General features: G+C 43.6%; 1 protein-coding gene across 1 annotated transcript in view; it reads left to right on the top strand.

The window, feature by feature from the left end:
- The window catches only part of LOC119174298 (uncharacterized), a 46,902-nt gene extending 46,067 nt beyond the window's left edge, over positions 1-835 (top strand). The window contains exons 14-15 of the mRNA XM_075894548.1: positions 404-509; positions 586-835. Of these exons, the coding sequence (XP_075750663.1) occupies positions 404-509; positions 586-685 (206 nt within the window). The 3' untranslated portion in view covers positions 686-835. The remainder of the gene's footprint in view (positions 1-403; positions 510-585) is intronic.
- The last annotated feature ends 16,989 nt before the right edge of the window (positions 836-17,824 follow it).

The raw sequence follows: 17,824 nt of genomic DNA, 5'->3' as shown, positions 1-17,824 counted from the left end.
GGTCGACATCTACGCGAGTTGGTGCTGCTTTGCTTCTGCCAAATTGCGGGCGGAAGTATCCCGAGTTCTGTTTAGAGAAGTTTAATCTCACAGACAGTTAACATCAATTACAATCCAACAGAACATCGCGACAGAACACAACATCCACAGACACACCAACAGAGTGACGGCACCATTTTCTATAGTTCGATACCTGGTGGAAGCATGTACAATTTTTTCTCTTGATATAAATAGTTCTGCTTCATTTTAGTAGCCAAATATCAAAATAATTGGAAAGAAAGAGAAAAAGATTATTTTTTTCATGTTAACCATGGCCACTTAGTTTCACAAATAGCAATTCGTTCATACTAGGTGGAGTGGTTTCAAGTTACGGACCAATTTCCATTTTCATTTGTATTTTTAGGTATATATGACAATCCATTTTGTAGAGCTAGTGAAGTCAACTACGGCCTTTTAGTAGTGGGCTACGGCACCACCAACGGCATAGATTACTGGATATGCAAGAACAGGTGAGCTTTTTTATTTTCGTTTCTGAAAAACCAAAAGCGAGCGCGCGTTCACTTACCGATTCTCCTTAAACTGCAGCATGGGACCTGACTGGGGCGAGCGTGGTTACATAAGGATGGTGAGAAACAAGCAAAACCAGTGCGGCATCGCTACTTCGGCCACTTATCCGGAAATCTGAGTCACTTGGAGCACGTTTTCAAGCAAAAACGTGCCTTGACACGTGCTGCTGACCTAGAAGAGATATATAGAATATGTCATCTATTATACCAACTCATCTGCCAACACATAGGTAACTGATTCTCTGTAGTAAACTTCGTTATGAACTATACTTCGTGTCTGTCTTATATTAGGCGCCTTTATAGTACAGTTTTACCTCTGCTAACACATTGGGAGAGCCTCTACAGACGCAGATTAAGACAGCGCGTCCTCTTTCGGCCATGTCGTGTTGCCTTGCACATCAGAATTACCTGTTTTGTACATCGCTATTCGTATGTAAGCTTCAAGCGTATGCATCATTGATTACTTACCTTCCCTCTTCATTCTGTCGCAATGGAATGCTGCTGCAGAATACGAGTACAAACTTATGACGTCAGTCGCATACATAAGCCCCTCTGCAGGCAAAGCCTGCAGAGGGGTTTGCGAACAATCGTTGGTATAGCGTTTGCGTACTTTATTTCTTCCAAGTGTTCTATTTCCATGCGCTGTCCCCTTCCTTTCCATGTGAAGCGGGCTATCATTACCTCATTGGCGATGGCATACAATGTTAAAATATAGGATTGTTGAGGGCGTATACGCATTTTTAAGCGCGAAGCTCTTCAGGGGGCCGTGTTGGTGGTGTAGGTACTGTATACTGTAGTCGTCGCATGGCATATTACAGGCAAAACCTCACGTAACAAAACCATCTCTACCGCACGCTCACACCAGAAAGAAGTCTCCTGCCTCATGTTCCTCGAGCGCCTTGGTGGTGACATTACGCATAGAAATGTAAAAAAAAAGGGGTCATCAAACGAGAAAAATAAAACAGAAAATGGAAGAAAAATTAAGAAGAAATGAAAAGACAAGACATAAAGAACTGTAAATTACAAAATAGAGGAAACATAGCAAAAAAATAAACTGAAGAGAAAGAAACAATGCCAGCCAACTCCGCCCTGCCTCTAGGCTCACCACCAGGAGTGCAAAGCTGCCTTAATATTTTTACATGAAATTACTAAGACCACGAAATCTCGTGATTCATGCATTGTCAATAATCGCCGCAAGGACCATCATGCTCTCAGAGAAAAAAATAAGTAGTTTAACCGTTTTTCGCGAGTGGCTACGTATATGGCTTCCTTCGAAGAGAGACATCAGTTCTCTTTATAGATCATTATATCCTCGTCGTAGGGTCTTCAGAATCAAAAGGGAGTTCACGTGTCTCTTTAAAATAGTACTGACAAGACTTTTACAAAGAAATTTGTTAGTAGCTCTAAATAAAAGTACAGGGGTCAGGTTACCTAAAAAGAGATAATTGGATATACTTTATGACACTATATTAATACAACAGTGTCAGTTTCGTTATCAAAAGGGTGGCTTCGCAGTGACGTGTCACAGCAGTGTGACGTCACGGGAAGGTAGCAACTCGCGAGGTTCAAACGCCCACTCTGTCATCTGCTCGTGGTGCATGGGGGCAATGATGATTGAATTGTCCGGTGACCGTGACAGTGATTCTCGAAGTTTAGTCGGTGTGCAAGATGCAGAGCTCGCCAACTCAGGAAATGCCTTGACTCGTTGAGAAATGTCCTTTGAAGTGGTGCTGCCTTGAAGATGCTCTACGATGAAAATTTTAAAATTATAATACAATACTTCATACGTGTTGTCTAACTTCGGTGCGTAGAGAGGGTTGACACTGCATACCATGGCAACGAAAAATGTACTTTTCGCGATGTGTTCAAGTTATGTCAGAGAGAGAAATTAATAAAAAGAAGAGACAGGGAGGTTACCCTAGAATAACTGGTTTGTTACCCTGTACAGGGGTGGGTAAATGAGGGTCGAAAAGAGGACAGAGATAGAAATATACAAAATAAAACAGGAAAAAATGGCAGCATATCCACGGAGTGAGTGATGGACAGTGGGGCGAAGCATCCATCCGTCCATTCGTTCTTGCTTCCGTCCATTCATGCGTGCGTCTGTGTGGCCGCCAGTGCGTCCATCCGCCCGTCCGTGCGTGCGTCTGTTTGTGCGCCCGCATGTTCATCTGTGCGTCCGATCCTGCTTTCGTTCATGCATCCGCTCCTGCGTCCGTCCATGCGTCCATCCGTCCGTGCGGTCATCCGTGCATCCGTCCATCCTTCTGTGTGTCTGCTCGTCCACCTATTCAACACTCCAAGTACCACCATCTCGCATCTTTTCATCATATATTCCCCATATTGAAGCACCGCCATCCAGTAGACATTCCAAGGACTGAACGAGAGAAGGCACACGCACATTTTTTTACGGCTTGTGCTTCGTGTCTACTTCCCACCTTCAATCACCTCGAGTTCATGTTATATACTAATTCACTGGCACTGCAGCCCAACGCTCGCTAAACCTTTTTAAAACCTAGGAGGTTACGCCCAGCGAGTATAACGTAGCAACACTTAACACTTTCTTGTCTTCTGTGCGTTGTTGAACAATAAAAAAATTCGCAGCGTGCGCATTAACTAAAAGCCGAATTCTCCTGTCTCTTATTGCCCCTTAGCAGCCATTGGCGTGTACATTGAGCACTATCTTTTATTGTTCAACAACGCACAGAAGAAATCTCTCACCGGCTCCACCTTGGAGGTCAAAATGTTATACTTGTTACACACTACTACAACGTCCGCGAGAACGAACGGGTGTCGCTATAATAAGCTTCGCCCCTTATACACAATCACACACATGCAGGGCGTTCCAATCATAGTCGTGTGTCACAGAACGAGCGCTAGAAATGGGCGCGCCGCCAAATTCTTGCGGTAACGCGCGAAAGAGACGCCGGGAGGTCAAAAAAAGAAAAAAAAAGAAGAAAACAAACATCCAAGGCTCCCCGGGCGCGCGACTCCCTCTCCCCGCGGAAGCGTGGCTTCGCCGACGAACCTCCTCACCCCACATCGGCGGCCGAGATAGCCCGCGAAAGTTCTAGAACGAAAGGGGCGTGGTCATACCGAGTTGAGTCATCGGCCGCGGAGGGCATTCCAACCGTCTCGCCCTCTTCCCAGCCTTCGCTGCGTATCGCGCCGACGAAAGGACGAGAACTTTCTGGAATGTCGCGCGCAAGGTATTTAACCGAGCAGCCGAGATGAGAGATCAGGAGAAGACGGAATTTAACGCCAGAGTGCGTAGGAATCCCGCCGTGTAGTCGGCGAAGGTTTTGTCCGTAGGGACGAAGCAGGAGATGACGAGGATTTCCACCTGAGGGGTGAAGGCTCGAGCTACAGACAAGAGCGTGTGTCTACCGCTATCGAGCGAGGACGCGTGGCAACAGCTGCGTGTGTGAAGCCGACGTGTTCGGGCGAAGAAGTTTGAAGCTTGGAGAGTGGCCTATTGAAGACTGGAGGTTTCCTAGAAGAGAAACGTCGGCGAGGTTTCCTGGAAGAGAAACTTCGAGGGCTGCGGAACGACAACAACGCTGGACTTTGAGTGAGTGATTCTCGGAAGAGTATCATCTAGACTTTGGTTCCAAGAACTTTGGACTGGATAGGTTTTCTATCTCTTTAGTCTTTAAGTGTCTTGGTTGTTCAATGCATGCGACTGCATTGTAGTGCGTATTGTTGTCTGTGTCCGTTGTTCCATGTGTGGTTGATTGTACTTTGTAGTACGTTGTTTGTTGGTGACGTATTGTATGTAACTATTGTTGAGTGAGCATATTTGTGTATTGTTTTTCGATCTGCCATTATTGAGAATATAATTGTGTTTTGTTTATCAACTCTCGGCTCTGACTTGTTCTTTGGGCCACAGCCGGCGTCCGCTGGCGCGCCAAAAAGGACCACTTCTAAATTGTCCACGCTTTCGTGGTGCGGTTCGGGGGGCCGATACTTCGGCCCTTGGAATTACCCCGGCGATCGCCTCCCTAATTAACGGGGCCTGTGTGACATCGTGTGGAGAGGCCGGTTCAACGCAAGAAGCGCAGGAGCGCCTTTACAGTCTTCTGCGAAATAAAGTCCTGTCGGTAGCGCCGTATTCTTTCTTCCGAAAGCGTCTCGTTTAGTGCATTGCAGAGGGACTGTCTCTGCGAGCAGTATTGTGGGCATTCGCACAGAATATGGCAAGTTGTGTCATCATTGTCACAATGGTCACATGCAGTAGTATCGGCCATTTCTATGCGGAACGCGTACGCAGTGGTAAACGCGACACTCAATCATCATCTCCACAGCATAGTAGCGTCTCGTCCGCGATGTTCTGAATGAATTCGAAAACTGAGAGTTGGATCTAAAATACATCATCGTGCGTGGGTAAAATGTGAGTCATTTCATTGCGGCGTGGTGCACTTGTGAGCAACCATGCGGAGTTTCCGTGCAGCGTCAGTTCGGAAGAGCGGAATTGATATTAGATTGCTTTCAGTATGGGCAGCCCGTAAATTGCCAATTATTTCACAGTGACTTGGAAGCCATTGGAAGGTTATTTCATGTCCTTTCTCAAATAAATGGTGAGTATTTTCTGCAATCTAGAACACCAGTTGTTCTCTCGAACCGCGCCGTAAAGGTGATAGAAGGGATTGCAGTGCCACCTTAGAGTCACTGAAAATCGGCCTTTTTTGTGGCTGTTGATCACAAATGAATTGCAATGCGGCACGAAGAGATGTGAGCTCCACTCCTGTTGATGTCGTAAGGTGGGAGGTCTTGAATTTGCATGTTGTGGTGTTTATTGGTATAACAAAAGATGCCGTTGAACTGTTCTATGAAACGGAGCCATCGGTGTATACGGGTATGCAGTTTTTGTACGTCTGGTATAACAAGAGCAGAGCAAGCTGCTTAAGAGGAGGCAACGACATATCTGCTTTTTCTGGATGCCAGGTATTGTTAGCCTGATGGTGGCCTGAGTCAGGCTCAAAGAAGGAGTCAAAGGCCTGGCGGCGGGTGTGAATCATGTTGGCAAAGAGTCGCGATACGAGGTTAACGTTTGGTAAAAGGACGAACGTGGCTTGTCTGCTGGTAAATGGGCTATAGGTAATGGCAGGGTGTCCGAGCAATATGCTTTATATGTGTCCTGAGTGTCTCAACGTCAATATGTGTCGCGATGAGGGGTCACTGGCAATTGCTATAGAAGCCATTGTCGACGCACTACGAGGCAAGCCGAAACAAATCCGGAGTCCCAGCGCCTGAACACTCTGTAACGTTCGTAGGCATATTTTGCTTGCATTGGTCAATGCCGGTAAGCTCTACCGCATACAACCGAAAAAAAGTACCCTGTACAGCTGTAGCATTACACTGAGCGACATTTGCCAGGTCTAAAAAGAACTTCAGTAGTATACACATGTCTATTAACCGTTTTTTCATGTAGGAGACGTTATCGCTTCATGATAGATTCCTGTCAATTATCACGCCCAAAAACTTGTGCGATCAAACGTATGGTACACTTTGACCATTGATGCTTACGGTGTACTTATTCATAGGCATGACGGGTTTTCGGCGAGGTAGGTCATCTCTTGACAACGTGATTGATCTCACAACATTTATCCAGCAACAGAAGAGCCTCAAGCGCATACCACTGGCACTCTTCCTCGACGTCAAAGGGGCTTATGATAACGTAACACATAAAGCCATCCTAGACTCGTTGGAAGCTGTTGGAATCGGTGGTAGGATGTTCCAATGGATCCAGGATTATTTGACGAGAAGGTCCTTTTTTGTACAAACCTCAGATGGACCTACCACCAATTACTATACCTCCCGTGGCGTCCCTCAGGGCGCCGTATTAAGTCCCACTTTATTTAACCTCGTGGTGGTAGGGCTTCGTGAAATTTTGCCAAGTACCATCCTCATATCTATATATGCTGACGATATTTGTCTATGGACTTCGGCTGTAACTCGTCTACAAGTACGTGCAAGAGTCCAGCAGGCTGCCACCTTGACATTCTCATATCTCCGCAAGCAAGGTCTTTCCGTCTCAACGGAGAAATGTGCATTGGTTGCGTTTACCCGCAGAGCCATGACACAATAACCCGTTACCATCAATGGACAAAATATTCCATACCAGAAGAACCATCGCTTCCTGGGTGTGATCATTGACAGGGACATTTCGTGGAGTGCCCACTGCAATTACCAGAAGAGAAGGCTAACTTCCATTGTCCATATAATGCGGTTCCTCTGTGGAAAATCTTGGGGCGCATCGATAAGGTCAATGATGCAGCTATACAGAGCACTGTTTCTGGGATTTTTGCGCTACAGCTTGCCGTTACTGGCAAGTACGTGCAAGACGAACATCCGCACTCTCGAAAGTCTGCAAAGACAAGCACTACGCGTGTGCTTAGGATTGCCGCGATGCACCTCAACCTACGGGGCAATTATGATCGCAAGAGAGCATCCAATTCGAACATACATCACCACTGACAATTTGAGAGCCCACGTAAGACACCTCTGCCGAGTTGCTGGTCACCATGTTGCAGTGTTGCCCCTTCAAAGACCACACGCGATCTTTTCAAAGATCATTTCTGCCCATAGAGAATGCCTTCCTTTTGGCTCCACTCCCGCAACAAGACCAGCGTCACCCCCGTGGTGCCTACAACAACCACAGGTGTGCCTCACTATTCCGGGAATAACGAACAAGAGCCATCATTCAACAGTGGTCCTACGACAGGTGACATTGTCGCTACTCAACGAAAACTACGGCCAGAGGACCCACATTTACACCGATGGATCGGTCTCGGCTGACAGCTCCACAGGTGCTGTTGTCATCCCGGCGTACCAGGTCACTATAAAGCTCAAACTGTCGCATAGGACAACATCCACAGCAGCGGAGCTTGCCGCCTTACGTGCTGCTATACTTTATATCGCGGAAGCCCGACCTCAAAAATGGGCTGTGTTCTGTGACTCCAAGGCATCCCTTCAGAGCTTGCAATCAGCTTTACGACAGAGGGAGCATCAACAACTAGTGAATGAAATAAGAGAAGTGATTCACGAAGTTTTATCGAAAGGACATGACTTGGTGTTCCAGTGGTTACCGGGACATTGTGGTATTGTCGGTAATGACCTTGCTGATAAAACTGCCCGATCCGCCCACGCGGACGCCCAGACAACCCCAATTCCATTGTCGAGAACCGACACTGCAAGGGGCCTTCACTCGTTCGCTAACACCATGTCGGAAACTTGGCTGAGTGACCCCAGTGTCAGGAACCGCCGCCTACACAAATTGGACCCATCGAGAAAGGTTCAAGTTCCATCGGACCTCTCCCGCCAGGATGCAACTTTACTGTGCCGCCTGTGGTTAGGAGTAGCTTTTACAAAGGCGTACTCCTTTCGCATAGGAATGGCGGATAGCTCCCGATGTGAATCGTGCGACACTGACAAGACAATAGAACATCTACTGTGTTCATGTGAACGTTTTGCGAGCGAACGCAATTTGCTACACGAAACGTTGGAGACACTAGACAGTACATCTTTTTCCGAAGAGAAGATACTTGGCTCATGGCTCTACGCGTCGCTGGCCAGCAAAGCGACGCGGGCACTGCTAAGTTTTCTAAAGACGACCGGACTACGCGACCGCTTATAAGCGTGCAATGGACAAGGTCACACCCACATACACGTTGCCCTTCACTTCTCTCTCTCTCTTCTCCTTTAATCCCCTCACCCCTTCCCCCAGTGCAGGGTAGCAAACCGGACGTGCGTCTGGTTGACCTCCCTGCCTTTCATTTCTTCCCTTCCTCCTCCTCCTCCTATTCATAGGCTTGTGTGTAAAAGCTACGAGGGCGCATTTTTTGGAAGAAATTTCCAAGGTTCCATTCGGAGGTAACGTAACGTTTCAAGAGCAGCTTTTTGATTTATCGTTCGCAACAGCAGGCGTGTTACAGCCGATGCCCAAACGCAGATATGATCTGCGTACATTGATAGCCTGACTGTGCTTGGCAGATGCTCAGTGAGAGCGATGTGCTTAAGATTGAACAGCACAGGGCTGAATACGTCACGCTTGGGGTCGCCACGGTGGATGTAAGGTGGAGATGTTTGACCGTCTTCAGTGCTCGCCAAGGAGGATCACATTGACAGGTAACTAAGTATCTAGCGATACGTCCAACCACTTACGCCTACATCTTTGAGAGCCGTGAGCAATGCTTCAGGCGTTACGTTGTCATACGCCCCTTTGACGTCTAGGAACAAAGCTGCGCAGAGACGCTTACGGCCTTTCTCGTGTTGGACGTAAATGACCAGGTCGACTAGGTTGTCAATCGATGATCAACCTCGCCGAAATCCTGCCATGGAATCTGGGTAGATGTTGTTGCACTCCAAGTACCACTCCTGGCGTTCAAATAATCCTCTCCACAAGTTTGCCTACACAACTGGCCAATGCGATCGGACGGTAGTATCAGAGCTCCAACAGGGACTTGCCTGGCTTCAGAAATAGAGACTGCGCGACTTGTCTTTCATCATGTCAGGAGCGTCCCATGCTGCAAATTATCTCAGTACTCCTTTAAAAACAAATACATTGGACAACTTCGATCTCCCCGAAAGCAGTAACGAACACTTTTTTTCTTGCATAGTAAGCGTGTAACTCACAATACACCATGAATAGATACCCACAGGACCAAGGCAATTTTAAAGAAGAGTGTGCAATTCGTTTTAGACCCCAGAATAAGCTGAAAACATGGCGTTATTTTTTCTTCCTATCCGAATCACGAGGATTTGTTCTTTGAATTTGAAGTGTAGAAAGTTATGATTGCCCGCCTAGTGATTACCTAAAAAAACATCAGTATTGCAAATCTCTCGCCAAAGAAGTATACGACAGTTACGCGACACCCTTCGGAAGTCTTTTGAAAACGTTCGTTCTCGGGTTTCCTTTGTTTTCTTATTGAGACAAGCTTCACTTATAGCAGTGCACAGGCTGATAATTTGGTGCAATTTTGAATATCTTCACTTCAGAGCTTTATTTATGTTTCAACATATTACTATATAATTGTGAACGTTCATCTCCTGTGGCTGCAATGGTTTTAAAATAACGTGTTGCAGGTTACACCTTGTAAGTAAATTGTGAAGAGAAAATCACCAGTTGGATGCTGCACGCAGACTTAATCCTGCAAGTGCTGTAGCCAATGCGCTTATTCATGCTATTCTCTGTTGTATATTAGCCTCATATTTATGACTATCGAAACTTCTATATTCTGTAAAAGTTTCTGCACGTGCTGGTTTATTGCTTTGTTAGCATTTTATCCTCATGGAAGCACATTTTGTAATTTTTTGCTAGGCAATGCCATCGTGGCCACGTACTTAGTTCGGAAACACAATTAAGCCCAAGATAGTGACGATAGCTCTCAATGTACCCAACGGTAATAAACTCGTTCAACTCACACTGTGGACCTAGTCTTAAGAAAAGTAGCTTTTCTCGCCTGCATATTGGCTAGTAAATGACGACGCCATTGTGAATAAGAGTGAATATTTGACTTTATTTTTGAAAGTATCTGCCAACACAACTTTAGTATCTGCCACACAACTTTTTTTTTGTATTCTACCAGCACAGCTGTTCAACTTTCATTTACCATGGCCTTGTAAACGCTTGTCATATCTAATGATTTTCATCGAACCGACAGGTAACATCGCATAACATCACATGAGTGAGAGACCGTTAAAGTTTTTGTGTTTCTTTCTCACTGCATGAAAACTGCATAAGATATTTTTGCGAGAATTCAAGCGTTTGTTTGGAGGAACAGTTGTCTTGGCACAATATTTAACAAACTTGACATCCGCAAAACAGCCACAAATTTCGATTTACACAACATTTGAAACAAGATAAAGTGACGTGGTGCGCTGAGCATTCATAATTCACTCTTCTAAAACACTTTTTGCAACAACGCAAACTATACATTCGGGACACTTGATAAATCCTTCACGCACCCTGCTCTCCTCGCGGCAGTAATCGTTGGAAGTCGGTTTGTTCCCGTCTCATGGTAACCCTACGCACTCAAACAGACGTGTGTGTATATATAAACAGGCTTAAATGTATCTGTGCTTTGGTTTCTGTCATACGCTATTCAAAAACAAAGGCTTGCAAAAGAAATGAGTTTACCTACGATGCAAACGGTCAACGATTTTTCATTATGAGACATATTCACACCGTGGTTTTCTTCCATAGCACGGACTACCTTAAGGGAAGATTGTGATCGTGTGGTTATGCTGTGGCGAGCGCCTTCATAAAGCAGCACAGCGTGTTAATAATGCGATTGCCTTATATGGTTCGCTCACGTCTGACAGTGCTGGGGGAAGCTATGTGTGACGCTACAACACGACGTCAACGTCATCCTATGCAAGTAACCTTAAAAGCGATACGTGCACTGTTTTTTTTTGGCAGCACAACTGTGTACAAGTATCTTGAGGAACTGTGCATAACTTCTTAAAAGTTCACTTGGGGGCAACAAGAAGAGTGCACATACGTCAATGCTTGTGAGCGCTACACAACTCTTTACTTGGACCTAAGTTTATAACATCTTTTTTTTAATAAGTACATACTTGTTCTGAAACACTTGCGTACACCTCGTTTAAATACGGGAATAGCAATGGACAGCCATTGGAAACCCCTCGTTTCCAACAACAAAAAATACTGCTTAGGGGTGTTGACATGTTCGTATTGTGTGCAAGAGAATAGACAGTTTTTCTAAGTATACGGTGTGACATTCCAAATAGCACATATATGATCGCTTAGTGTATTGGTTGTTACGTTCGTATTGTAGGATGAACAAAGAATTCTCTCTCCACGATTTGAACATTTGAATGGCAGATATTTTCAACACAAACCCGCCTCAGTGGTGTATTCTCTATGTGACCGTCGTGACACTTGACGCAGTTCACGGCGATCTGTGTTTGTACTGATGTTTGTATAATGGTTGGAAAGAGGACGCATTTTTTGGACATTCTCTACCAAGCAAGCAGTACTTTATACTTGTCCCTGTCTGTCTGTGATTCTTGTTGTGAGCCAAGGTAACTTGTGCTGCACATAACTATAGACAAAATTGACATCCCTAATATACTTGTAACTCGTCTGTTCCAATACTAACGATGAACTTTCCGAGGAGAAGTTCAGTACACAGATTACAGTGGTGGAATTAGTCGAGTAGAGGAATACGCCAAACGCGATAACGATTATGACTGCTCACTAATTCGAAATGGCCTTATCGATTGTTAGGAAACTTAATGAGCCGGCTCTTTACCTGGAGGCTGTGAATCCTTACTGTACTAACTTCTTTATTATTCATTCTGGCTTTCATAATTTGATAAGCTATGAGTATAGCGAACCAAACCTATTTGCAATATTCGGTCAGTTTTCCGGTGTACAACTGGCGCCCTAAATCGGCATGAAAATAAATGTGGCTTTCAGTATAACCTGTGATCAATTTTTCAATGATTCATTCATATCTGACCCCATTCTATTCTATTCATTCATTCATTCTATTCATTCTATTCAGCCCATGTACAACCAGTACAAAACACAAACACTAAAGGGGCAGTTTCGTAGTTTTTCGCAGGTTAAAAACACAATTACCAACTTGTAGAGACAGTATTTGTCTTGTGCCACACAGACGTTCGTAGAAATCACTTCAAACATTGGTAGAACTACTGCCCAAAAAGAACAAGTTTAAAAAACCAGTGCAAATTTTCAAATAGTGGTGCGAAAATAAAATTTTGTAATATGTACATAAAACTATCACCTATGATGTGTCATTTAAAACCAATACATCGAATGTGTATATGCGATATACAAACGCTATTAACCTATGGCAAACACGCATTTTTGTTACAGAATAGGGTATCATAGCGTATCATTAGTAAAAAAAATATTTCTTCCACACACTAAATTTACACAAATGCAATTTCACGTAACGGCATGCGTTAAACACATATAATTGTTACTCGTTCATTCTATACTCCCTAGACTATAAAAACAAAAAGCTCTCAGCTGTCGTAATCTAAAAACTTCAACTTTGTGTTTTATTACTTGGAGATTTAAGCAATCCAATAATTGCTTACACTTTTCATATGTCACTACCTAAATAGTTTCATGTGTGGCTACGTACGCTTCGCTTCAAGATCATTTTAGGAGGACAAGGAAAGTTCACATTCACCGTACACAGACGTTGATTCACTTCTCGCTTTACTTGAAAGGATATGAACTGGAAAATATATATAGGATAACTTTTATCGCTGTATTTGATTATTATTACGTAACATTTTGTTGGCTATAAAAGCTTTCATTGTATTTGAAGCCGCAAGCGTATACTAGTGCTGTAAAAACGAAATAATATCAGACATGCTAAGATATTGCTGTAAAATAAAGGTCCGAGTTAGTAAACGAAGCTCTATAAGATTCTATATCTTCGAATTAAGCACCCGATGCATGGTAGTTGCACAATATTTAAATAAAGAGAGCATACTTGAGATACTAGGCTGGTGAAACTATTATTTTCATTCTTCCTTGTCCACATTTGTAGCAGCACTAAAACTTGCTATCACCTACCAGTACTACTACAACCAATCCGTCTTACCAACAACTGGATTGGTGATTGCACTCCGTGATTAAAAAGAGACATAACTAAACGAGACGTGACACATTGTAGTGTACCAGCTGAAGTTTTGTAACGTTTCGAACACATATAGTTCCCCAACATAAGCACAGCACATAGAACTAAAACGGTAAAAAACAAACGACAACGTTCATGATATATACGCTTATAGTCACACAAATAAAGTCACCATTATATATTTTTTTCTGTAAGCGCTTTTTAGGTGCTGTGCAAGCACACCATTTTACATGAATGCATGGTGGTACCTCATACAGAACTAACTTGTGCAAATATTATACAGGGGCTTATACAAACGTGGCAGTGAACGAAGCCACGTTCAGTGTGAATTTATTTCGCGTTATGTTGCACCGTTGTTGCACTGTAGCTATCTCAGAGCCAAAAACGCTTGTCAACGTGGACCCTTCTACAGTGCCGTTCACTGTAGCAACTGTTGTGCGACGTCGTGTGGAGTATTGAGTTTCAATCACACGCTATGTTCTCTTCGTCAACCTGTCAGAAACAAGTTTCCGCTCTAATATTTTAAACTAACATACTCGTCTACCCAAAGATTACCTTTCAAGCTGAGCACGCTGTTACAACTACCAAACTTTCAAAAACAAATTGTACTGCAATCAGTTATCTGAGACAAAGAAAAAAAATAGCCACTCCCGAACGCTCAGAAGCTAAGAAAAAAATGTCAGAACACTGATAAGCGTAACACCTTTCATCTCAACAGGAAATCAAACTAGCCGTCTGATGTGAGATTGCCAAGTACAGCGTTATATAATCATTCAACTACATCAATGTGTTTCAAGAAAATATTAACAGCATCTCACACCTGTTGATGTATCCTTTCCACTCATCGCAGAAGTATGTTTACGTCGAAGGGGCAATAAACGAATCTGTTCAACAGTTTCAAAGGTTCGTTTCAAGCCAACCAACTGCATGGGAATGTATTGTACAAATGAGAACAGATTGGGTACACAACATTCAAATACTCTGGTGAAACAGCACAACGAAATGATGTCCTTCAGAGATTAGAAACAACAAAACTCCTCTCGCGTTCAGTACGCTAGAAAAGCAATCAGCAAGCATCATTGTACCACACGGTGCTTTGATGAAGCTGGACTACTGCGTTAGAGTTGCAGCCCAGCAGCTAGCTGTTTGTCCATGCATATATGTTATATCTATATATCTATGTATACGTAGTGCGCGCATCTTTGCTGTGTTCGAACTTTGGCCTCCAGCATCCCACAGTCAGTTGGCATTACGAAGCGTTAGTCTGCCGTTATTCACGCCACAACTCTGAGCCGCAATTTTTGACACACTACAGAAAAAAAAGGTTTATGGCAGTTGTGGGCGGCATCTGAGTGAACATTTCCAGATTCACTATGAAGTCGGGAGAACGTTGTAATAATATGATCAAAACTGCCACTTAGAAGTGGTTATTGTCAAAATTATTGAAAAGTGCCCAATCATTTCACTATAGTTTTTTGACGTTGTTATCTTTAGCGTCCTGTGGTTTTTTTCGTACCACATATCCGCACTTCGTGCTAGTGGTAGTAAAAAAATTACGCAAGCTAGCACCAAGGCGTCCATTCATAGTGTTATACAGTGTCAGTCGGCATGTTGTCCTTGTGAATGTCGCTGACATAACTCGCTCGTCTCCCAACGACATGAACAGTGTGAAAAGTACTGCAATCTAATCAGCACTTTGCGCAAGTGTCGCAGCAGGGACAACGTATTGCATTAACGCCTATCTGGAGTTCCCTCATCACGCCCACGCGTCCTTCACTATACGTCACTGATGTTTCTTTCTTACCACAGAACCGTCTCAGAGCCGGTGGTATACACCGTTAAGTGTCCAGGGCTCGCAAATACTTCTCCGTACTGCATATGAAGGTGGTGGACTCGGTAGATAAGTCCCTGTTTAACTTTTGGGAAAAAAGGAAACCTGCCACCGGCGCCGTAATACTATTGCGTGTAAGACAAATATCGGTGTTTCATTTGTGAATTCGCTTCAACCCTCTCAACATTATAAGTGAGAAAAGTGTATAAGCTATGTTGTTGTCCAGCTCTTGGCAACAACGTAGATAATTGATACTGTCGGCATTCACGGTCTTCAAGGGGTGCTTTTTTTTTCTTGATTATAAAATGCTCGTTGCCAACTACAACAAAATACATTTTCACTTCTCGTTAAACTAGTTTTAGTGTTTCGCGCATGGCCAATGACATGTTCCCGCATGACCAATGCGATTCGAATTGACAGGATCTGAGCTCTCCAACTGTCGACTTTTTATCTCTTCATATATCATCCAAGGCAGCAGTTTTCAACCATTGATGATCCGGGCTCCCGTTGAGGACTGGTGAAAGTGACGAGAGGCCTCTTTTAATTATATAAAAGTAGGTTAGATTATAATTTAACGCAACATTCATCGTCAAATAGTTTCCTCCTATTTATCCCTGGTGAAGAGTGATCCAACTCAAGTACCACGCCTGTTCCATCGCAAAAGCTTGCGAATAACTTGTGTTGTCTCTATCCACATACTATGTTTCTCTCTATGCTTTCTCTTGAAAATATACAAGCCTACACAGACGTGCAATGACGTACATATGACCTCAATATTAAACCGCAACAACCGTTTTAAAACCATGCCATGAAACCAAAATACAAGTGAGCTGCGCCGCAATGCAACGTCGTTATGCAGTCAAGCGTACTAAAATACGAAAGGGTCGATGTCACGGGACCAAGCGTGCTTCAGAAAAAAAAAAGAAAAAAAAACTCACTTCTAGTTTTGCTTTTTGTGCTATTGGTCTTGCGGCCTCACAAATTTGTCTTCGCCGACCACCATTTGGGAACCACTGCTCGAGGGCCTACCTATTACAAGTGGTATCCTGTGCGCATCTATACAGCAAGGTCATTGTGACTCCACGGAACGGCCTAGAAAATATGCGCTTAACACAATCTGAGACATCCTGAAACAGTAACGATTTGGCAGTGTGCGGTAAAACTTGACGCCGTTCTTTCTTGCATTAGCGTCTTCTTAAGGCGATATATGTTATACAACTTACTGATAATATTAGAGTACACTACTATGCTGCTTGCGTATAAAAGCAGGGTTTCTTGATCACAAGAGGCAAGATGAGCATATCAGAGTATTTGCAGGGGCTAAACGAAGCTACCAACAAAAGTATACTCCTCTCATATTTAATGTAGGGTGATATCATTTGTTTGGACAGTTTTCAGCGATAGACTGTGGCAAATCTATTGTGTTCCTGGCCAAGTCTTTTGAAGAAAATGACTAGTGTTAGAAGTAGCAGCTTGTCAGAATACGTCGCCTGTGCTTCCGGCTTCATACACGGTGTCTCTGGTTGCACGGCGCATGCATAGAAATGCTCAATGAGTGGAATATAGGCACTGCTTCAGAAGATTGCAGTCCTGTTTCTACAGCGAATTTCTGTTCTGTTCTGATCTATTTTAACTAGCTAGCCAAGGAGAGGTCGAGATTTATATTACCTGAGTTACTCACTCCATTTCTATAAGCTCAGACACAAGAAACTAAAAAGTTGTTACCAAAAAAAAATTAAAGTCATGTGCATTTTTGTTTCAAGACAACATGTGATATTCTCAGTTTCGGCGTTTATGCGTATACTCCTGAAATGTATCATAGAATCATCTGACTGACTCCTCTGAGGAAGCAAAAATAATGGTGTTTTGATGCACCAGATCACGTAACTTACTGTTAAATGTTGCCAGACGAGCTATTCTCTCTTTCTTTCTCGGGTTCTTAGTTCATCCAGGAGACTATGTAGCTATTGCGGCGCACATGATTGCTCAGAAATGGAACTTCATTACCATATTCGTTTCATTATGATATATACAGAAATGAAATTTTGGTCAAAACTGAGGTACATTAAAGCGTTGTCATTACACACATAATTTTTTCTAAAAGTTGAAAATTCTAAAAAGTAACAACCCCTAATGATTACAGCCACATCTGATTACGCTCGAGCATAATAAGCAAGCACAACGTTGCAAAAATTGTGGCTACTCCATAAACAGCTGCGGTATTTGGAATGTAAAAACTCGTAATATTTGCACTTGACCACCAATATTCATATTGCAGCTATAAAAATGAAACAATATCGTTGTTAAGGTATGGCAGCTCGATACTTTACCACAGACTTTAATTATTCGTAGGTATTTCGCGGGTCGCAGGATTCTAGGTCTAAGTCAGCATCAACAGTACCGAAATACGAGTAGCCCACACTCTTCAAAGGATTTAACGGAAATTGTGATATGTACAACCTTAGTGTCAGTTGTCAGCTTCGCTTACGCAAATTCCAGATCACGTGATGCGCCCTTATTCACTAATGAGCACGGTAGACATCGTACTAGCCCTACGCTAAAAACGCTAAGCCCTGGCTTTGTATGACCTAGCGCGATCTTATGCGACCCTATTTTACCATCTGAATGCTCGAGCAAAGCAATGCGGATATTTTTCACGGCTTTCACACCCGGCAGCTCCCATATCGTCGTATTATTGCTACTGCACAATTCTAACAAAACGCCGTCACCCTTCGCACGCTGGACATGCGTACGAATAACTTTCATCGGCGACTACGATCTAC

Source organism: Rhipicephalus microplus, chromosome 5 (assembly GCF_043290135.1).
Source record: "Rhipicephalus microplus isolate Deutch F79 chromosome 5, USDA_Rmic, whole genome shotgun sequence".
Taxonomy (NCBI): Eukaryota; Metazoa; Arthropoda; class Arachnida; order Ixodida; family Ixodidae; genus Rhipicephalus; species Rhipicephalus microplus.
This window is presented reverse-complemented; position numbering and strand designations above follow the sequence as displayed.